Source organism: Labrus mixtus, chromosome 6 (assembly GCF_963584025.1).
Source record: "Labrus mixtus chromosome 6, fLabMix1.1, whole genome shotgun sequence".
NCBI classification, from domain to species: Eukaryota; Metazoa; Chordata; class Actinopteri; order Labriformes; family Labridae; genus Labrus; species Labrus mixtus.
This window is the reverse complement of record NC_083617.1, coordinates 26,935,763-26,958,672: the sequence shown is the minus strand read 5'-3', so window position 1 is coordinate 26,958,672 and position 22,910 is coordinate 26,935,763. Positions and strand designations below refer to the sequence as shown.

The following is a 22,910-nucleotide window of genomic DNA, read 5'->3' as shown; positions in this document are numbered from 1 at the left end:
TCGCTTTGAAATAAATTATTCATTTTTTGGTAAAATTCTGACTCCTTCTGTCTTTTGACCCATGACCCACGAGCCGGGTTATGACAATACTTAACAGAAAACAGTCACAACTAGGGACTATAGCCCCGTTTCCACCAAGCGGTCTGGTTCAGTTCGGTTCAGTACGGCATTTCCACCTTAAAAGTTTGGAATGGTACCAAAATAAGGGATCCGTAGCATCCTACTTTTTTGGTACCCTTCTGTTGGGGTGCCAAGGGTACTGATCTGACCCTAAAGGGTCCCTTTTGTTTACTGTGTCCCGTTCTTCTGCTTTGTTGAACTTAATTAATAGCGGGCTACACCGTGTTGGGTTGCTATGATGTCACACTATTACATAGCTGACACGGCTATCTCCATCGGGCTTACACTCCGCTTACCAAATAAGGGTACTGTTGGCTGTGGAAACGCAAGCAAGATCAGGGTTTACCGTACCAAACTGTACTGAACCAAACCGGACCGCTTGGTGGAAACGGGGCTTATGTGGCTTCTCAATATCCAGACTTTTCCATCAAGAGTTTGCTGGGACCAGAAAAACCACCACAAGAGGACTTGATTTTGGTCTCAAAATGAACAGTAACAGTAAATGAACAGTAGGTGTGCTAATTAGTCACTTCTTACTTGCAAGTTTCACAATTTAAAGGTGATGATGACTTGTTTTCACAGTTAAAAGTGGCTGTAAGACTTTTGGCAGGATGGATTATACAAGATTAGAAACAAATTGACAAAAGAAAACTGGCAGGAAGTGCAAGCTGAGAGAAAATGTATTTGCAACAAACTGGATTTAATCATCTCCCAGGTGAATACAGAGCATAGTCTCTGTCGATGAGATTAATACTGATAACTTTGGTTTCACAGCAGAATTGTGCAAATGATGATGGGTGGCCTAGAAACATCACATGGAAAGACTGAAAATCTTCAGTGTTTCAGCACCTTAAATTAGACCAGTCTAATTTAAATCTCATAATCAATCATGATGACTGCGATAAGTTATGACAACCATTATTACAGCACATTAATCTGCCTGGCGGAGCCCTCATTGTGTTCATTAAGGACTGAATCAATCTCTAATTAAAGTTTGGACTCTCTCGATTCCCTCTGGTGTTCCATGCTTTATTTTTTTATCTGTCAGATCAGAGACGGCGCTCAGGCGGTCCTGAGGGCCAGAAGCCTGTTCCACATTTTCTCAGCCGGCATGATGAGCTTGTTGATGTCAGGAGGATTTTTAATGAGCAGGTAGGAACCTCCCAGAACAGCTCCAGCAGCGCTGCACATCAGGCCCCGGTTTATCACCTGAGAAAAAATATATATATTTAAGAAAAATCTTTGGAAACAAGAATTAATTTTTCTCAGTTTAACACACATAATAACAATCGAAAAATAATTTAAAGAGCTCCTTCACACACAGGCAGAATCCAAAGAAAGTATTCGAGCACATAAATCACTTAAGGCAAATTTATAAAGGTGCAAAGGTCTAATGTTTGGACGCTCCGCATCTTCCTCAGAGTCAAACCTAAATACCCTCCTACTCACAGAGTGTGTCTTGAGAGAGTCTTCTCTCATTGGTTGATAAGTGGGAGGTAAGCAGACAGTTAATCAATACTGTGACAGGACTCACGTGTAACCATCAAATACAACATCCCCTCCAAAGTGTGATCACATTTACAATATTTACAAGATGACTGTTTCTCTATAGAGACAAATCAGACGTCATTATAAACATCACTACACAAAACATGAGCGGCTTAATTCCTCATTTAGTCCAACTGTGTTGAGTGTGTGAATCCAAAAGACCTCTCTTCTTAGCAGTGGTGATTCTGGAGTCTGCTGGGGCCCTAGGCAAAAATTAACAGGGGGCCCCTCCCACATAAATACCAACATTTATGTTATAAATAATCTGAATCTGAATTTTTTGTGGAAGTTATGTTGTAAAAGTGTCTCACCCCCATATTTAGGGCTATAGACTATATAGGCTATAGTGCTGTCAGATGGGGCCATTTAGGGGGGTTCCCTACTGTCATTGCAAACTTTGCTCATTTTGAGCCATTGCTGAGGTTTAAAGTTTATCAGCCCTTTGGGGGCCCCCTACTGGTCTTGGGCCCCAAGCAAATGCCAGTTTTGCCTGTGGACAAGCAGCGGCTCTGCTTCTTAGTAGTTTGTTAACAATGTCTCCCCTTCTCTTGGAGGGAGAAGTTTATTCAATGCTCCACATAAAAACAGAATAGTTCCTCACACCCTTACATTATGTAAAATCGTACAACTACTGTATATAATGCAAAATAAAATGAGGTAAATGAAGCTCACAACATCTAAAAGAGCAGATATCCTCCTTTATTATGTAATCCTCAGTGTCAGTATGCCACTTCTTTATTTCAAACAACCATGTTCTGCCACGGTACATGCTGCTTCATTCAGCCGTTCTACTTTCCCCACGTAGAGGTCATTCCTCCCAGACACCCTCAGGGGTTTTCTACAGTGCAGGGGAGGCTGTGAAATCCCTGCCGCCCTTCTGACTGTGCACCATTAGCACAGGTCACATCACACAGTTCAACACAGAGCCAAGGACGGACCGGCTCATCTGCAGGCAAACTGGTGCAATGACAAACAGCCCATTGTGCAGCAGAGCGCTGTGTTTGTGTTGGCATAAATCAAATGTTTCTAAAAAGGGAAGTGTTTACTCCAGTGAGAGTCACATCCGCCTTTCATGCTCGCTGCTGATAATAGTGCGACTTCAAAAGAGTCCTTACTCAATTAAAATCTTCAAAGGTATAAAATGGGCTGGTGAATGTAAACAGAAAGAGAGAAAGATTAAATTACAGAGAGGGTCTTACTTTGTCTTGCCAGTGCCAGCGCTGCACGGCTTCATGGTACCTCGTCCTGGTGAAAGTGACCTGCAGACATTGAAGAGACACACACAGTGAAGATTCATATCATGTAATGTGGTTACTTTTGTTCATTAGGACACTTACCATTGTGTAGAGTGGAATTATTGTCTTTGGCATGATGAAGTGGAGGAGGTTATCGACGTGTTTTCTGAAAAGGAACCATCTGGAGTTGACATGGGCTCGCATCTGCAGAGCAAAACAGAACGTGTTTTAATGTGACGTTCAGTTAATCTGACAACCAGAATGTGAACAGTTGTTGGGTTTTCAGCCAGAACAAAACTGCTGCGGTCAGTTTTCAGATCTGAAATGACTACATTGCAACAAAGTTCAACAGTATGAGAAGTTTTCTTTGTGTCATATCAATGCTTCATGTTATTGTGTATCCACAGTTTAAACTAAAGAACACAGAAAAACATACTGGAGAGCTAAAAAAAAAAGAGTATGAGTAGCTACATTATGTTCAGGACGAATGCACCAGTGGCTCTCTGGTCACGTAATTAAACCTTTGGAGTCCAAATGGATAGTGGTCTCCATGCTGGACATACAAATACAAATAAAAATTGATTGATTTATTGATTGATTGATATCCTGTGTCACCCTAACTTTTAGTCAAACTTACTTAAGAGACTAAGAACTGGAGCTGAGGTTTTAAGCCTCCTGACAAACCGTTACATCGCACCTGCCTGTCAATCAGGTCAGCAATACGCTCCTTTGAGAATAACTGTCCTTCATAAAATCTAAACGGATAAGTTCAACCCCTGTACAGTGTGTGCTGATCAAGACATGAGCTAATCAGACCTATTTGGGTTTTTGTACCGGGCTGTAAACATGTTCATGTCTGCTGTAAAAACAGATTATTTATAATGGTTGTGTATGTGACTTCAGGTGCTTCTGAAGCTGCCTCAAGTGGACACCTAAAGAACTTAATTTTTCAACACCAGAAGTTGCTGATTAGGTTGAAGCTGCTTTCTCTGAAAAAGCAGGCGTAATCAGATTCTTCTTCATCCTCTGTTTAAAGGTGTTAGGATGTAAAGTGTGACATTTTAATTAAGGAAGAGGTTATAAAGAAATTACTTCAATGTAGTTGTACATGGCCAGGTCTGCAATGGCGTGGTCGTCTGGGACTCTCACTCTGGTGTACTCAGGCAGCACAGCACCTGAGAGCAGACACACAAAAGACAGCAGACACCTTTATAAATTAACTGTCACTCTATTGTCTGCTCCAGTGTATTATACTTCTCTTTTCAAAAGTACTTACTGAAATCCTCGTTTAACTTTTCCATTATCTCGTCAAAGACAATGCAGTCCTCAAAGCCCTGCAGAGCACAGACGCATGTATGAGTCTCCATTTTTCTGCCTTTTCTTCACGTTCATTTAGTCCTACTCACCGCGTTCATCCCCTGCCCGTAAAAAGGCACCACTGCGTGGGCTGCATCGCCCATTAGGACACATTTGTCCCCGATGTGATACGGGGAGCACTTGACAGACACCATGGCCTGCCCAGGCAGTCGGAAATAATCCTCCTTGAGAGCATCACTGCCGGGAAGAAAAGGAAATAAAGCTATTAGAAACACGTTCTGGGATCTTCACTTTCACAGTTGCTTACTTCTAAACAACAGATTTTTGTTTCAGCTCTCTACTAAAATTAACCTTTTACATCTCAGGAAGCTTAAAAGACCACGTTCTGTGTATCGACCTGCCTCTGTAAAGTTAAACTGCCAAAAACATGCCTGAGTGCTCTAACCAAAGTCAACCCAGAGAGGAAGCGGGTGAATGAATTCCCCCGCTATCTGTGCGTCACCCACAACATACGGTTCATCTCAAATTAAAAACCTCGCTGCACAAACCCATGTCAGAGTGAGTCTGCAATTTCACACTTCACAGAACTTGCCGTTACGTGTCCCGAGGTTGACGGGGTGACGGGGAATGAAAATGTTTTTTAGAGGATGGCTTGGCAGGTTGGATGGATGGAGAGATAAAGTGGGGGAAGGGGGACAGAAGGGGGGTGAGGCAGAGCTGAGAAACAGACTTACACTCCTATTAGTGGGATGGTGTCAGCAAAGTATTTCTGGAAAAACTCCAGGACTTCGTCTCCTGTGGTGATCTTCTCAAACTCGTCAAACGGCATGAAGAGGGTGCAGGTAAACGTCTTGTCCTGAAACAGGAAATACAGACAGGATGTTTATTTTAAAGTCCTCTGTCAACCAAAGTTTACACTCACACACAAACTATAGTTGGTAACAAATGTCATGATTTGGTCTTATTTAGTTTTGTATTTCAGCGTTTAGGTTTCTGTGTTTTAATTTCTCCTGTTTATCCTAGTGTTGCTTGTTTCCCTTGTGTGTTTTTGTCCTAATGTTTCATAGTTTAGTCTTTAGTGTTACCCTAGTGTTTCTTTATGTTCTAGTGTGTTTTTGTTACTTTCTTGAGTTCTCTGTGTATCTTAGTGTTTCTTGATTTATGTTGTAGTTCTAGTCCTCAGTGTTTCTTGTCTTGTGTTTATTCCTGCCTCTGTGTGTTTTCCTTCCATTGTGATTGCCCTCATTGTCTTCACCTGTGTCTGATTACCCTATGTCTATTTAGTCTCTGTGTTTCTTCCCCTCCAGGTCAGTTCATTGTTGTTTCTATGTCGTTCATTGGTATGTCAGTTTCTGCTTGTGCTCCTGTGTGGCTCCCTGTTTTTGATCCCTGTGTTTTTTTGTTGAACTTTTGGAAGCAAGTTTTCGTTTGCCAATGGCCTTTTTGTTTATTAAATATATTTAGTTAATTCTGCACATGGGTCCAGTTCCTTGTTTTTCCCCTGAACGTGACAGAATGAACTGACCAGACCATGGACCCAGCAGGATTATTTTCTTCTGAATTGCGTGAGGTTACTTATAATCTCACATGCCTCAGAAATTACTTAAAATATGCTTGCTGTAGCAAGGAAAGACTGGCAGCCATTTCAACGGCTCAAGAGGAAGTTCTTTCAAGACCATTGCTCAAACACTTACTCCCTGAGTGGACTAGAGACTTTTTCTCTTCGCCTGCTTCACAGTCCTATACCTCTGAGCCTGTTTGTCCTCAGCAGCCGGTGAACCAACCCAAGCCTCAGCTCAAGCCTCAGCCCAGGCCTCAGTCTAAGCCTCATCATCCATGTGTTCCTGTTCCTGTTCAAGCATAGCGCTGTCTGCCACCGGTTCTGGCGGAGCGCCATCTGCCTCCTGTTTCTGTTCTGGCAGAGCGCTATCTGTCCCCTGTGCCTGTGTCTGCTGAACCATGTCTGTCTGCTGAGCCACGTCTGTCCCCTTTCCCCGTTCCGGCAGAGCGCCGTCTGACTCCTGTATCTCCGTGGGAGGTTCTGCCCACTCCTATGACTCCTGTATCTCCGTGGGAGGCCCTGCCCACTCCTGTGTCTGCGTGGGAGGCCCTGCCCACTCCTGTGTCTGCGTGGGAGGTTCTGCCCACTCCTGTGTCTCTGTGGGAGGCCCCGCCCACTTCTGTTCCCTCGTCTGAGACCCTGGTGACTCCTGCGCCCTCGTCGGAGATCCTGCTTTCGGCTCCTGCGCCCTCGTCTGAGGCCCTGCTGACTCCTGTGCCCTGATGACTCCTGCGCCCTCGTCAGAGGCCCTGATGACTCCTGTGCTCTCATCGGAGGTCCTGACGACTCCTACACTCTCGTCTCAGCCTCTGGCGACTCCTACTCCCTCGTTGGAGGTTCTGGCGACTCCAACGCTGTTGTCAGAGGATCTGCTGACTCCTGCACCCTCGTCGGAGATCAAGCTGACTCTGCCCACTCCTGTGTCCTCGGAGGCTAGAACGAAACCTCCTGGCCTCCCCCCTGAACTAGTCTGCCCGTTCGGTGGGCCTCCCGGCCATCCACCAGAACTGTTCCCTGAGTTTGGTCGGCCTCCTGGCCGTCCACCTGAACTTTCCGGGCTATGTGCCCTGCCTTCAGGCCGTCTGCCTGACGGTCCGGAGTCCCTCCTCTGGACCCCCTCCACCCACCCTGCTTTGTTTTTGGGATGTCTGGGATCCGTCCCTTGAGGGGAGGGTTTTGTCATGATTTGGTCTTATTTAGTTTTGTATTTCAGCGTTTAGGTTTCTGTGTTTTAATTTCTCCTGTTTATCCTAGTGTTGCTTGTTTCCCTTGTGTGTTTTTGTCCTAATGTTTCATAGTTTAGTCTTTAGTGTTTCGTGTGTTATTTTGTAACTTTGTACCCTAGTGTTTCTTTATGTTCTAGTGTGTTTTTGTTACTTGAGTTCTCTGTAACACGTGTGAGGTGGCCGGCGGTTGCAGCAGCTCCCGTTGTCCGTGTCGTTATATCGTATTTTTTGATTAGTTATTATTTGTTTTTACTGTGTGTTTTTTGAGTATTAGTCTAACCTATTGTGTGGTAATGGCTACGTTCGCTCTTGGAACTTTTTGTGCTGTTTTTCTGTTACTTTGGACACTCTTTGTAACGGAGAGCAGCGCGTGATCAGCTGATGGCGCTCTCCGAGGTGCTACTGCCCGGAGCAAGGCCTGTAATTCCGGGGGAGCTGAGGAGGCGACGCCGGGGTTGCAGAGCTGGAGCTAAGAGAAGAGCTAAGAAGAGAAAACATAAGCCTTCTGTACCAGCGGTGATTATGGGGAACGTGAGGTCTTTGGGCAATAAGACGGACAAACTTGACGCGCTTGTTTGGCACCAGTGGGAATACCGCTAGTGCAGTATTATGTGCTTCACGGAGACAAGGCTGCACTCGGACATCCCGGACCACAGCGTGGCGGTACCCGGCTTCAGGACTTTTCGGGCGGACAGGGACATTATTAAGAGCGGTAAGAAGAAAGGTGGAGGGATTACACTGTATGTGAGTGAGAGATGGTGTAATCCTGGCCATGTTAGTGTGAAGGAACGTCTCTGCAGCCCGGACATTGAACTGTTAACTGTGGGAATGCGCCCATATTACCTGCCCAGGGAATTCACGTACGCCATTGTTATAGCTGTTTACATCCCACTGTCAGCTGATGCCGAGTCTGCGAGTAATGCACTTCACTCTACTGTTTCACTGCTTCAAACTAAGCATCCAAATGCTTTTGTAGCCATTACTGGGGACTTTAATCATGTAAAAATGGACAAAACACTACCCACTTTTCATCAATATGTTAACTGTCCAACTAGAGAAAATAAAACACTGGACCTTCTGTATGCTAACACCCCTGTACTTCACACCTTACAGCCTCCCTTTGTATTTGTACAGCCCAAGGGTTCTGAAGACCTGCGCCAGCCAGCTGTCTGAGATTCTGCAACACCTCTTCAACCTGAGTCTGAGCCAGGAGAGGATACCGGTGCTGTGGAAAACATCCTGCTTGGTCCCGGTCCCAAAGAAGACGACACCATCTGATCTCAAGGACTATCGACCAGTGGCTCTCACATCTCATGTGATGAAAGTGTTGGAGAGGCTCATCTTGACCCACCTCAGGCCGCAGGTGAAACCATCCCTCGACCCTCTGTTGCATTCAACACCATCCAGCCACAACTGCTGGAAGAGAAGCTGCAGTTGATGGGTGTGGACTCGTCCATCATCTCCTGGATTACTGACTACCTGACAGACAGTTTGTCCGACTTGGCAGTGTTCAGTCTGGAATGGTGGAGAGTAGTACAGGAGCTCCACAGGGTATTGTGCTGTCTCCTTTCCTTTTCACCTTGTACACCTCTGACTTTCAGTACAACTCCAGGTCATGCCACTTGCAGAAGTTTTCTGACTCTGTGGTGATGGGGTGTATAAGGGATGGGCAAGAGGGGGAGTACAGAGAGCTGGTGGATAACTTTGTGGAGTGGACAGGAAGAAATCACCTGATTCTGAACTTGGATAAGACCAGGGAGATGGCGATCGACTTCAGAAGGAAGAGGACAGAGCCACCACCGCTGTGCATCCTGGGAGAGGATGTGTCTGTGGTGGAGGAGTACAAGTACCTGGGTGTCAACATAGACAACAAACTAAACTGGAAGGCCAACACTCAGGCTGTGTACAAGAAGGGGATGAGCCGACTCTACTTTCTGAGGAAGCTGAGATCTTTCAATGTGTGCAGCAAGATGTTGGAGATCTTCTATCAGTCTGTTGTGGCCAGTGCACTGTTCTCTGCTGTGGTCTGCTGGGGGAGCAGCAGTGGTCACTTAGCTGGTGAGACTAAGAGACTGGACAAACTGATTAAGAAGGCCTGCTCTGTGATAGGCTGCAAGCTGGACTCTTTTGTAGTGGTGACAGAGAGGAGGACTCTTAACAAACTGTTATCCATTATGGATAATCCTGATCACCCTCTGCACTCCCTACTGGACAAACAGCGGAGCAGCTTCTCCAACAGACTGATCCAACTCCGCTGTCACAAGGACAGATACAAGAAATCTTTCTTACCGAAGGCCATAACTCTGTACAACAGCTCACCTCATGCGAGCAGAGAACTGTCATCATGATAATATCTGTCTCTCCATACTGTAATCTGTTCTGCACATGTTAAATTTACAAATTATCCCTGCACTCAAGTTCACTTAATTTGGCTGTCTACTCGCCGTTATATTGTATAGTTTCTGCTGATAATATGTCTGCACTCATGCACTTTAACTTATGTCAATACTGTCCATTTACTACTCTGTTTTTGCACATTTACATTTAATCTTTCATATTTAATTTACAACCATTTACAACTCTGTTTTTGCACATTTACAGTTAATCTATAACCATCTACGACTCTGTTTTTGCACATTTACATTCAATCTTCCATATTTAATCTTCCTATTTAAGACTAGTAATGCTTAGTGAAATCCTGGTTGTATATATTCACATTCTTATTTTTGATATCTTTTAGTACTTATTTAGTTTGTAGTTAATATTATATTGTGTTTAGATTGCTAACATTGTGTTTTTTACTCATATTGTTGTGTTGGATAACCTGCTGCTGTAACGCCACAATTTCCCAGTTTGGGATCAATAAAGTAATTCTATTCTATCTTAGTGTTTCTTGATTTATGTTGTAGTTCTAGTCTCTAGTGTTTCTTGTCTTCCTTCCAGTGTGATTGCCCTCATTGTCTTCACCTGTGTCATTAGTCTCACCTATGTCTGATTACCCTATGTCTATTTAGTCTCTGTGTTTCTTCCCCTCCAGGTCAGTTCATTGTTGTCTGTATGTCGTTCATTGGTATGTCAGTTTTTGCTCGTGCTCCTGTGTGGCTCCCTGTTTTTGATCCCTGTGTTTTTTTGTTGAACTTTTGGAAGTAAGTTTTCGTTTGCCTTTGGCCTTTTTGTTTATTAAATATATTTAGTTAATTCTGCACATGGGTCCAGTTCGTTGTTTTTCCCCTGAACATGACAACAAAGTTTAGATGTTATTTACGTTTTTCGTTATATAACAAATGACAAACTGAAATTGCTTCCTTGCTGATTTATACCCCTGACAGAGACAGGAAGATATTAAGAAAAAAAAAACTATCATCAGTGGACTTAATACCACTGAACATCTCTTTCTCTTTTTCTTTTAGGATCGTGTGATTATGAGATAATTCTCAGGAAATTCAGGTATGTGACACAGAGATTGAGGGGGAGATTTTACAGTAACACATCAACGCTGCTGACAAAAATGAACAAGGATTTGAAATGTCCCTCAATTAGGTTACTGATTCATCTTGCTCTAAAGAAAAGGAATGGGATGAGGTAACAGTGACCTTGACCCAAAGTACACTTGTGTGTAAATGTGAATGTTTGTGCAAAATGTGAAGAAAGCCTTTGAGAGAACAGGAACGGAATAATAGACAGAAAAGTATTTTTCAAGGACATTATGATGACTCACTCAAGTTGAGCCTTTAGGTACAAATCTCAACACTGCAAAGAAACTGTATTGAGAAATCATGGGGACGTTGACCTTTGATTACCAAATGGTATCACAGTCGGACGGACAATCTGAAAACAAATATTTTTTTGGTTGCCTGTTTGGTCGACATGACAGCTCCCAAAAAGTGAAGCCAAAACATCTGGATCTCGCCTAAATGACTGGCTGCAGTATAGGTCATAAAGCTCCGCCTCCTCCATGTAAACATTTGGGACATGGGTCGTCACGGTGAGAGCTTATCAAGCTGAAGCGTGCTTGAGTATTCACTTTAGTTTAGATTTATTAAGTTATTTAATGCTATATAAATGTTTTAATTCAACTGATTGACAGCTCTCATGATTATTAAATCTCCAGCAGCCGTGTGTATCAGATAGGAGGAACGGTGAGAGGAAACGTAACAAACACTAACACAAGAGTCAGTGAACTTTTCAAAACCATGTGTGTGTGCTTCAAACTGACGCAAGAATCTATTCTGCTGTGGACTTCACCCACCTGACCTGTTTTATCGGTAAGTTAAATGTGTGTTTTGGTTAGCTGTACCAGACATATTCTGGCCCCAGCAGTTGATCCCTGTAGCTCAGAATCCAAAATTACATTCCTAGCGCAAGATGTCATTGGATGTTGTGGTGGATGTGTCTTTCCATCTTTATATACCGTTATTGGTTTGGATGCATAGAAAATAAAACACTTTTTAAAGACTGATATTTATTTCCAAAAGTTTCAGGAAATGTCAAGAAAATAATCCAGGACCGATGCACGAACATATTAAGAAGCATCCTTCCATGAATAGAGCATCCTGTGTCTCTAGGATGTTTCACATATATTGCGTATTATTTACTGTATTTTCATGCAGATTCATTTTTAAAGGTCTTGTAAATCCTCCATCATTAATGAAAATGTCACAGCTGAGTTCTGCTCGGTGAAGCTGATGGATGAAAGAGCTCTGAGGTTGTAGGTGTGCCATTATCAGCCTGTCTGAGCAGTTGCTATCTATCAACATCACACACTTCCTCCCTGAGGACCTTTTAGCACTGTCTCTGTTACCATGGCACCCACAGCAGCAAGGATGTGTTTGGTTTAGTTGAGTTTTTTTTCTCCTCTGCCCCTAATGTTTGCTGGGAACTAGGGCAGTCAGCCACAGAGTGAATCTGCTCCAGAGTGCGCTGCCTTAATCTGGTCTCCCAGAGGAGAGGACGGAGCTGTGCTGAGTCAGCCGTGCAGAAAGATCCACATGGGATTAAGAAGGACATAGCAATGGCAAAAAAGTCTGACTCAACACACACACACACACACACACACACACACACACATGGTGCTGTGTGAGAAGAAGCGGAAGGTTTCTGAAGCGTCTCTGAATGAGGCTAATTAACTCGATGAGGACGTTCCAGAGGTCAACTATGCTGCACATTTTCCTGAAGTGATTGCGCCTTTGTTGGAAGTGGTGGCTGAACATTGTGAAGTAATAACAAATTAACGGCTCAAATGATGGATGAAATTAGTTTTAAAACATAGAAAATCACATCTAGCACTCACCAGGTTGGGCAAGGCGATCATCATGAACGTGTTCCTGGGCCAGATGTGCAGATAATTTGGCTTCATGGCAAACTGGAGAAGATGATCAAAGAGGGATGTGAAATACACAAAAATATGTCTACTGTAGAGCCTTAAAAAGCAGTTTACAGTACAGAGGACTGACCTCTCCATTGATGGGGGGCATGCTGAGCTCCATGTAGCCGTGGGGGATGTAGGTCTGGCTGTAGTTGAAGCGGCTCCGGCGGAGGAATTGCTTGCGGATGGCAGAGAAAGCTCCATCACAGCCGACGATCAGATCTGCCTGGATCTGCTGTGAGGACCCATCAGCCCTGAGACACAAAAACACATTTATTATCCTTTCCATGCTTAGCCTGCGAGTGATAACCGTGACAATAAAAACACCAGTAGCATGTTGCAATATGTAATATTACTTATAGAGCAAAGTCATCTTTATGGTCAGACACCTTCATTAAAAGGTCCCATATTCTGCTTTTTCTGGTTTTATAATCTCTTTAGTGTCTTTTCCAAGTGTCCTGTGCATGTTTAGGCACATATATGTGCAAAAATTCAAAGTCTTCTCCTACCTCCTCCTGTTAGCTGTAGCATTAGCTGCATGTAACGCTCGATAAAAATGTATCAGTGCGGCATCATTGTCAGTGTGAGATCACTGATCTAAGCCCATTGGCTCGTTGTGGCAAGCCCTGCAGCTCACGTTGAAATTTCCGAGACGCGTGCCGAGCAACTGACCAATAACGACAGAGCGGATCGGCAGACCAATCAGAGCAGACTTGGGCCACGTGGGGTCTAACAGTGGGGGCTCAGCAGAGCGTAGCTGACGGACTCAGAGCAGAGAGGGAGCAAGGAGGAGCAGTACATGAAAACAGACTGAACAAAAAAAATCTGTATTGAGCTTTCAGGCTTGCAGTATGAACTTACTCACGTCATCCCAAAAATTTAAGTGAGTGACTTCATAAAACGTTTTTTAACCTTCCCTTGTTTTGTATAGAGTACAAGTAATAATACATTTTCAGACTGTCAGACTGCACTTAACCAGTGCATATTAAACTCACAATATGAGGTTTTCTCACATATGTATGAATGCACCTGAACAATGATAATGATGTTTGTTTGACCGATCAGGATCAGGATCAGAGATGTTCATCAACAGGTTATTAGATTTACAGAAAATAATTTCGATTACTGAATGATTCCGAGAAGAGATTAGGTCATGAACATTTATTCCATGCTGATGTCTATCTCTGAACATTTCCTGATGTGGGAGGCTGGTAATGCTATCACAGCTGCAGCAGGCATCTACGTGTACCTTTTAATTAGACGAGCGAGCTGGAGAGCAAACACAAGCTGCTCGGCTGCAGCAGGGAGGGAAGGATGTGGATGTGTCCTGGATGTGTGAGGTGCTCTCCAGGGGCACAATCACAGCCGTCATGTTAAACTTGATTACATTTAAGTGCATGACGGTGTTTACTGCCACAGTGACTCTAATCCACATTTTTAATACGCCACGTTTTACTGTCAGGCATGAAAATGAAAAAAAAAAAAAAAAAACAGAAACGATAACACACTCATCCAATTGGTTTTTACACATTTTTTCTGATAAGGATGGATTTAGTTTCAAACCTCAGGTTGTGCTCCTGCATACTGTGTTAATAATTCTTAGAGAGCTTAAAAACAGCTGCAGGTGTTCCAGTGTTAATTGGGCTGTAAATTATGTGTCACATTTATCTCAAGGACGACCAATTAAAGAGCTACAGCACAGTCACACACACACAGAGGCTTCAGAGGCGACATTGTTATCCGCCTCCTGTTAACATGTGTTTACATGTGGGACCACGGCGCGAGCAGCATCAATAAAACCATTGTTAAAACAGAGAATCCTCCTACGAGATAACCCTTATATGTATTTGTGTGTGTGTGTGTGTGTGTGTGTGTGTGTGTTTGAGTGAGTGTGTAAGATCGGTAACTATTTACCTGGCAAAGGTCATTAGCCCTGTGTCAGCGCTCCAGTCCTGCAGTTTGTGGTCAAAGTTCAGCTTTGTGTTTGGATACTTCTCTGCAGCTAGGGAGGGAACATAACATGTTACAAAAGGAGCTTATATCACAGATACAGGCGTGACATAATGGCTGCAGTTTAATAAGACTAATACAACAAGACAGGAAACCTTCAACTGTTCTAATAAAAAGCAGTCAGAACCCAGACTGTCAGCAAACGGTTCGATCACTCCTCCTTGCTGCAGGGGAGCGACCTCCTGCTGAGCAGCTCCAGCAGCCAGAGAATCCAGAGACAGAAAATGATGTTGTCACACTTTCTGAAATCTCTTCATCTCAACCTTCATTCCAGGAGTCTGGATCGGCCCCGATAAGATAAGAGGCTCGGCTTTACAATCAGCCTCTATTTTAGCAAATTAATTAAACACAGACCCGTGCTGTCACAAATTATCTCCTGAGCGCACACTCAGGCACTTCATTAAATATAAAGCAAAATCCCCTCAGCCTGGAAAGACTTGCACAGCGCCTGCTTTTCATGCCCATGCAGTGTAACAAGCCTGGCATGTAGCAGACGCACAGGGAGTATCTGCTCTGCATGACTAGAAACAGCCTCGTTTGGTTGGAGTGTGTTCTAACGTTGAGCAGCAGAGGTCATGAATTAAGAATGCATCGAGGGTACGGACATGATTAGGGCTTTCTATCAGGAATATATATCAACATACAGTTTAATATGCTGTTTTTAGAAGTGTGTAACAAGACAGTTTAAAGTTGAATATATTTAAAATAAGTGTCACTGTGGCTCGATTCAATAGGCTACACTGTCGCATATATACTTCCCAGTATATGGTATCTAATTGCAGCTAATGAGCGCTAACATTAGCAAACTTTGTAAAGATGTTGCAGTTTAGTGCCTTACCCAGAGACTGTAAATATTAATGGACAAAGCCTGAGTGACGTCAGCCATCTGTTACCGCAGGGGGCTGTGGAGGCTCATCTGCAGCAGCTGCCATGCTAAATGGAAAATGGACTTGAGCTTGTTTCGCGCTTTTCTACTCTTCAGACTACTCAAAGTGCTTTTCCACCGCAGGTCACACCTACACATTCACACCCTGATAGCAGAGGCTGCTGTGTAGTCGGACCATCAGAAGTAACATAGGCCGCCGCCGGCTGCAGGAGCTGGGGATCGAACCCCTGACCTTCCTGTTGAGAGACAACGACTCTACCGATGGCGTAGAAGATGTTTTAATGTTTGTTTGTTCAGGCAAGATTGTGACTGTCCAGTCCGAATTTGGAAAAAATACTTATTATAGGAAGAGATATTTTTGATTTGTTGGTTATGAATATATTTTGTCCTTGTGTTTCTGGTATTTTAAGAACCTGATGTTATTTATATTCTCATTTGTTTCCGGACATTATTTAATAATGTATACTGTTTGATGTTTAATGTAAATGATGTTGATTGTTGTCTTTTTTTATGGCTGCAGCACGGGCGAAGAGCCCAGGACAAATTTCTCACTTTGTGAGACAATAAAGTGAATCTTGAATCTTTCGTTCATCCACTGATGTCTTGTCATATCTGTGAATTCTTTGACTGTTGTGTTTTTTCTTATTCTAGACTAGTATTGACAAAATGTTGTTACTCATTTATTATTTTGAACTTTTGCATCTATTTTGGACTTTGGATCTTTTGCAACACTTTTGTTTTGGATTGTAATTTAACCTTAACTCAAAATCCTGAAATAAAAAATGTATCTTAAGGTCACTTTTTGGTACTCTCAATCAGGGAACTGATGTTTGTTGTTTAAGAATTATTTGAATGATTCAGTTCTGATGTCATGATGTTGATTGGTCGCAGTTATGAAGCCACTTCATACTCAAGATGTCCCTCCTGTTTTTAACAAACCATTCCTGATGAAGATGAAGACTGTCATTTTCCAATAAATGTGTTTTTGCAAATTAGACAGTGTGTGTGGGTTTACTTTCAATAATATGTGTTTTCCCATCACACCTCACAAATAAGGCTGTATTCATTCTCCATTCAAAGTTATGAGGATTCATTCTGGTAAAAACACAAAATAAAGAAGTTTCATTAAAATAATCTGAGTTTTGGGCGCCGGATGGCTTGGCGGTTATGTCGTGTTCCCCATGGTCAGAGGTTATAGTCCTCGTTACAGCAGCCCTGGGTTCAAATCCAACCTCGGCCCTTTGCTGCATGTCATCCCCCTCTCTCTCCTCCAAACATTTCCTGTCTTTCTTCTCAGCTGTCCTATCCAATAAAAACTTAAAGGCCCAAAAATATAACTTGTAAAAATAAAAAAAAATCAGAGTGTCTGAAACCCTCATCGATCTACTCGAGACATCATGAGAAGCAAAGATCTGAGCTGGTGCCAATCTTAGCCCAGCTTGTTTGAGCTTTCCTTCAGTGTACACCAAGCCAGGCCACATGACAGCAATCACATCACATCCATACAGAGGTGGCAGCACACAGCTGTTCATTAATATGAATGAAATGTAAATTGTTTTTCACACTGGTGCTGAGAATACTCAGTGTTGGCTGATGGCCAAGTCTAGGTATATTAATTACAACAGGAAGGAAAGATGCTATCAGAACATCTCGACTTTATAATCATTTCAGACGCTTCCTCGTCATCGCTGCTAGACGCAGAGTCGTTGGTTTTTAATGTAGTGAATGTCATGGCAATTTCAATCTGGCTATAATTAGGTTTGTTCAGCTTCTGGGGCAACTGTGGATCAGTGGTAGAGTTGGTAGCCTGTCAGCTGGAAGGTCCGGGGTTCGATCCCCAGCTCCTGCAGGTTCATGTCCGAAGTGATCGTAACCCTAAGCTCCTCCTTTAACATTGTGTTGTAACTTCTAGGAGAAAGGCACGAAGTTAACATCTGGCTTCTTACCTGTCAGCAGCTCTTTGTTCAGATTGGCTCGGTCCACTGACAGGATGAACTGAAAGACAAACAATCAGTTTCACTGAATCATCTGCAGCTTCACAAACACAATTAAAACAGTTCACTGAAAGAGGAACAGGACGCTTCTGAGGCGTACCTGTTTTTGAAAGTGCGTTGCTGCTTTCTTTTTTTTATTTTATTAATATTTCATTTGCTTTTCTTGATGAGGTTACATCAAAATAAAACAAACTTTGGTGTCAGTTAACAATAGTCAGTTTAGCCTCCTTTTAAATAGTCCATTTTCTACAGACTTTGTGAGTTTTAAAGTCTGTCACGTTGCTGCTTTCTTTACACACCCACAGCGTGTTGGTACATGTGAGATCTAAAAGGCTGCACAATTAGATTTAACCTGCAGACTGACTCAGCAGACATATTGCATTCTTACAGTATGCATACTAACAAGCCAACACTCGGGCTGTACAGTTATTAGACGTAAAGCACTATAGTGTAACTTGAATACTCGCTTGTGACTGTCTGCAGAAATGAAACATTTTCACTCATATGTAGGAGATCTTAAAGATTCTCGGCACAGTTCTTTAGAAGGTGAAAGTTGTCCTATAATGTTCCAGGGTATAAAAAGTCTCTCAGACTCTTTCTGTATGATTAAACGTAAGGCGAGCTTACCTGTCCTTTCTTCCCATAAGGGATCGGCGTCTGTTTCCCGCTGGGTGAATGGATCATTCTTGCGTGCATGGGGATCCCCTGGGAGACAATCTGAGGACGAACACATGAATACAGGGGGTCAGAAATTAAAACATTACATTTACATGCATCTAGGAAAATGAATTCTGCATAATTTCATACATTGCAAAGTTAAATTCACATTTTCATTTCATCTTTAAATGGGCATAAAACAACTACAGTAGCTGGACTTGAACTCTTACATTTTCTTATCTTAAAACTGCAAATAATTTAACGGTGTCGTATGTAAAGAAACAAAACATTCAATGACATTAAAGTGGGGGGGGGGGGACATTTCATGGTGTTCATAATTTTTGATAAATAATACATGGCTGCTTTGCCGTGGGTCATAAACAGTGTATTGATTTGTAAACTGTGAGAGCGGATTTAAAAATGGCTTTCTAATTTCCTTTCACGGGCTCGGGGGCTTCATTTACAACGGCCTATTAGGAGGCATTTCAAACACTGATTTCATTATCAGTACTGTCATTTATTTTGGTCAGCATTCTCCCCACCAACATGCTTTGCAATGAGTCCCTGAACTGAGCTCAGGTGCTTCAAATTACCTTCAAGGGTATGCTCTTCAGTACTCAACAGATGTCTGCTTTTCAGACTTCACTTATTTGTTAATCGGACTGTAAAAAATCACACTTACATTTTTATGGCAAGGTAAAAAGCGGAAAAGTCCACAGGCGGTAGATACCTAGCCAAAGGACTGTATGTCACGTGAGAGACCGCCTGGCTGGAAACACTCACCCTGAATCTACCCTGGATATTTGTGAAAAGATTGTTTTCTCATGCTTGTGTGCAATATCATGGTCTGATGCAGAGCACTTGGCCGTGCATAACGTGGTCAGTGCAGCAAATGCAGACCCCCCCCCCCCCCCCCCACACACACACACACACACACACACACACACACACACACACACACACACACACACACACACACACACACACACACACACACACACACACACACACACACACACACACACACACACACACACACACACACACACACACACACACAGAGAAAGAGTGCTGACCTCAGAAGCCAGAATGTCTCGGGTGGACTGAGTCCTTGAGGCCCGGCCACAGAGTTAATATTTCATTACTACAAACCCAGCTCAACAGAAAGTGAAGGCTTTCTACCGGCCTGCCTTCTGATCTGCCTCTGAGGTCGGGTTTAAGAGGACTATTAGAGTAATAGGAGCATGGAGTAAAAGATGACCTAGACTATTTGTTGCAGCCCATCATTTAGACTTAAAAAAAGAAACCCTGCAAGACGAGGTCACAATGGGATCAAACATACCTGTTTTCCACTTTGCTACAGTAAGACAGTGAGTAAACAGAATTGATCAGCATACCTTCTCCTCCATCCCAACATGCTTCAGTGATTGTCGGCCCCGGTGAGACAGAGCCAGGTTGATGCTTCTCCCCTTTACAACTTTGGCTTGTCGAATATCTGACAAGAATCAGACACAAAGTTTGTTTGTGACCTTTAGGTAATTATGTGTTTAAAAAAAACAGTGTTTAGGAAGATTGTAATTTGTATTGACTCAGGGGATGTGACAATGTTATTTAAAAAGAAAAGAGAGCTTTGAGGACTACCTTCCCGAGTTTCAAAGACTTCCACTTCAAAGCCTCTTTTGGCAAAGAAGCAGGCATTGAGTGCCCCCACCTGTAGGAGCAAGGGCAGTCAGGACAGAGCGTTTAGTGTCATGCCTTTTATTTACAGAAAGAATGAAATAGATTTATACAGTGATCACACTTTATAGGCTGTGTGGCTGTTTCTGGTCCCTTTTTGTAGTCTTACTTCCTTTATTTCACACTTTTTAAACACATTTATAAACAACAAACCAAAGTGCTTCCATTCCCTACCACATATAATACACTTTATAAAGCTCTCCCCTTTTCAAAGAGGAGCCATAAGGTCAGTATTCAGTCAAAAGCTCAGCTCAAGTCTAAAAGAACTGTATAATGATTAAATTATTCACTTCCAGTTTCTTTTTCTTACCAAACCACCGCCCACCACTGCTACAACTTTCTTCTTGCTCGTCCTGGCAGTCGGTTCCTCCATGGTGCTGAATGCTCTCTGCAGGTCTGACCCTCTCACCGTCCACTTCAGAGTGATTTACACAAAAAGAAGGTAGAGATTTAAAAAAGAGGAGGAGCAGAGCCAGTCCTATGAATGTAACTCGTGAGAACAGTTCCCCTTTCAAAGCAAACACAAGTGACAGATAAGTGAGGACTGTCTGACAATCTGTTCCGGTGTCACAAGGGCTGAACCATATCTGTGTATACTCCAGCCCCCTGCTGAAATAGTATAAGCAGAGTAAGTGTTATGTCTTTGTAAAATCCCTGCTTTCCTTGGATATATAATAAGTCTGCAGGTGCAAAAACACTCTCAAAAAACCCATTCAATAACATGTTGCAGGAAAACCTTTTGCAGGTAGGGTTAGTAAATGTGTATCTGGTCATACTGATAGGACAGGATGATCACGACAGAGTTGTTTTCCACTTTGTTTTCTGTGTGTGCAGACTGGTGAAATGATTAGTGATATGGATAAGTGTGTCAGACGTCAGGTAATAAATGTCATTGGGATGTAAAATGAAAGAAATCTGTCGCCATCTAGTGGCTGTTTGATGGAACCTGCCAAAAAAATGAAAAATTACAAAATAGAGTAAAGTTTAAAAAATGCCTCTTAATCAGGATAAATACAAACATACAGATAGTATTTATACATATGAGCCTGAGCTGATCTGTATAACTTTTTGGCCATTCTTATCTTTTGTATACATGTATGTTTGGGATCAGGTTCAAATTGCTCACAATACAGAAAGTGTCGAGTCCCTCAGTGCAAACTGAATGTTTAAAAAACTTGTTTGTAATTCTGTATGATGTTTCTCAAGGCTGTATGGGTTGTGAGATAGTGTCATGGTGTTCATATATGTTGTTGTTGTTTTTAAACTCTGCTAGAAATGTAAGGTCTCTGCAGACAGATTTTGTGAAGGTGACCAACCAAGGACCTTGTGTTGTCGTCTTTTCTTCGCAAACCTTATTAATTTACGCTTTACTTTTTCTTTTCTTGAAGCATTTCTGATAAGTTTTTAATGAAGCCTTTATCTCTCCTACTATGTAGCCTAGTTCTTCATATTCAAAAAACTGAGAACTGCAGAGGAGAGTAAGGCTGTTCTTCTGTCTCAGTGCTGTGTAATATTGTCTGCTGTGGAACTAAAATAAAGATTCACAGAACTGTGTTACACCTCCTGAAGTAATGTTCTTTGGGTCTTCTAACACGTGCGATTTATTGTGGAAAGAGGCTCGTTGGGTATTTAATAAATATTGCAATATTAACAAAGTGAAAGAAGTATCCTTCAAGATTTGACACAGAATCTATCCAGTGAAAGAAGTGTCAGAAAGAATTAAACTCAAATAAGATTATTCCTGTTTTTGCAATTCAGAGAATGAAACTATTCTTTTTATTCTTTTTTTCTAGTACTAATGTACAGATTATGGTATTTGATGTTATGTTAGAGTCAATTATTTAAACAAACACCTCATAATTCTTGAAAAATGTCCCATCAACAAACCAAAATAGACTTCCTCAATACCCTGCTTTCATCGTTTTATTGTTGAACTAGCTACTGCACCTCAATTATGAAAAGCAATAAAGCTGCAAAGACTTATTGTATTTTGAAGGAAATGAATTAAGCTTGAGCTCTTGAAGATTGAATTACAGACATCGGACCCCCTGGCTTGTTCAAAAGTTATACTACATTTAATATATCAAATGCATATGATTGCATTTTGTGTCAATACAATTTTAATAAAATCTTACTCATTTGAGGCATCAGTACAGTCATGCTCTGTTGAATTTTACAGTTGTATGCCCAAGATTCAAGAAACTTTATTTTCTATCACATTGTGACAGAAAATTACCTTCTGTTGAGGCTCAACATAAAAACATTCACACTAACACTCACATTAGGTCATAAAGTACCCTTGGTAAAAACACATATACACAGCATTTAAAAAAAACATTGAATAAAAGAGGCGATGGTTTCTGGATACCACTCAAGACCTCAGTGATGTTTGAACTTTAGTGTGGTTATAGGAAATGCAGACACCACAGGTTGTCCGGTAAGAACATGGGAAATCAGTCTGACACACACTCTCTCTTTGAGATGCCACTCATTTATTGTAAAACATTATATATGTTTTATTGGGACATGAAGTGAAGATAAATGAAGATGAGTGTGTGTGTTTCTACAATGACAGAAAAAGAATAAACAAGCATTAGATATATGCATAAATAATAAACAACATGATATAGAAACACTGGTAATATTGTATTAAATTAACAGACAAACAATGCTTGAAACGATATAAATGGAAAATTAATCCTCCTAACTTGAGGGAGCGTCAACAAATGACTTCCTCTGTGCAGCACACATATGAACAAGCAGAGTGCACACACAGGGGGAGCCGAGGAATTGAGGGACGGTCCCTTACTACACGTGAGTGTTAGCAAACAGAGAGCCGACTGAAAATAAATACACTCCGATTGGCACAATATGAAGAAAATATAGAAAACATTCGGGCATGATTAACTATACAAACACAGCATTGATTACAACAGTAACAAACGTGAATTGAGTGAGAAAATGTCCGTCGCGATATAGGCTAACAGTCTTGCTAAATGTGTTAGAAACGTGATATAAAAACAACAGCAGCACCGACCACAAATTAGTTTGAACAACAACATAAAGTTTACAGGAGAACTATAATGTGCATGAACTTACAGTCTCATGGAGGCACAGAAGATAAAACGATAAACAGAAGTCCAGAGAACCGAGTTGAGGGGTGCAGTAGTCTTCTCTGTGTGATGCTGCTTCTGATGAGGTGTAGTTAGGTGGTCTGATGTCAGTGATAGGAGCAGATGAACAGGCATGGGCTG

The 22,910-nt window shown here is 42.2% G+C and overlaps 1 protein-coding gene across 1 annotated transcript; it reads right to left on the bottom strand.

Moving 5' to 3' along the window:
- Positions 1 to 1,104: 1,104 nt before the first annotated feature.
- LOC132975883 (kynurenine 3-monooxygenase) lies at positions 1,105 to 22,910 on the bottom strand. Its single transcript, XM_061040737.1, has 16 exons — positions 22,756 to 22,910; positions 19,967 to 20,071; positions 19,561 to 19,630; positions 19,317 to 19,414; positions 17,890 to 17,979; positions 17,215 to 17,263; positions 14,287 to 14,374; positions 12,461 to 12,626; positions 12,298 to 12,369; positions 4,955 to 5,076; positions 4,310 to 4,457; positions 4,180 to 4,237; positions 3,996 to 4,078; positions 3,006 to 3,107; positions 2,868 to 2,927; positions 1,105 to 1,329 (listed from the first exon to the last, which is right to left on the bottom strand). The coding sequence occupies exons 2-16, from the start codon at positions 20,027 to 20,029 to the stop codon at positions 1,183 to 1,185; spliced, it is 1,416 nt and encodes a 471-aa protein (XP_060896720.1). The 5' UTR covers positions 20,030 to 20,071; positions 22,756 to 22,910; the 3' UTR covers positions 1,105 to 1,182.

What these genes read in the sequence shown, in the direction of transcription:
- LOC132975883 (XM_061040737.1), bottom strand. Translation starts at nt 20,029, where the DNA reads ATGGAGGAACCGACTGCCAGGACGAGCAAGAAGAAAGTTGTAGCAGTG. An exon ending in GGGCTAATGACCTTTGCCAG is followed by an intron (nt 12,627 to 14,286) that starts GTAAATAGTTAC and finishes TTTGTGTCTCAG; the next exon opens with GGCTGATGGGTCCTCACAGC. An exon ending in GCTGGCACTGGCAAGACAAA is followed by an intron (nt 1,330 to 2,867) that starts GTAAGACCCTCT and finishes ATTTTTTCTCAG; the next exon opens with GTGATAAACCGGGGCCTGAT.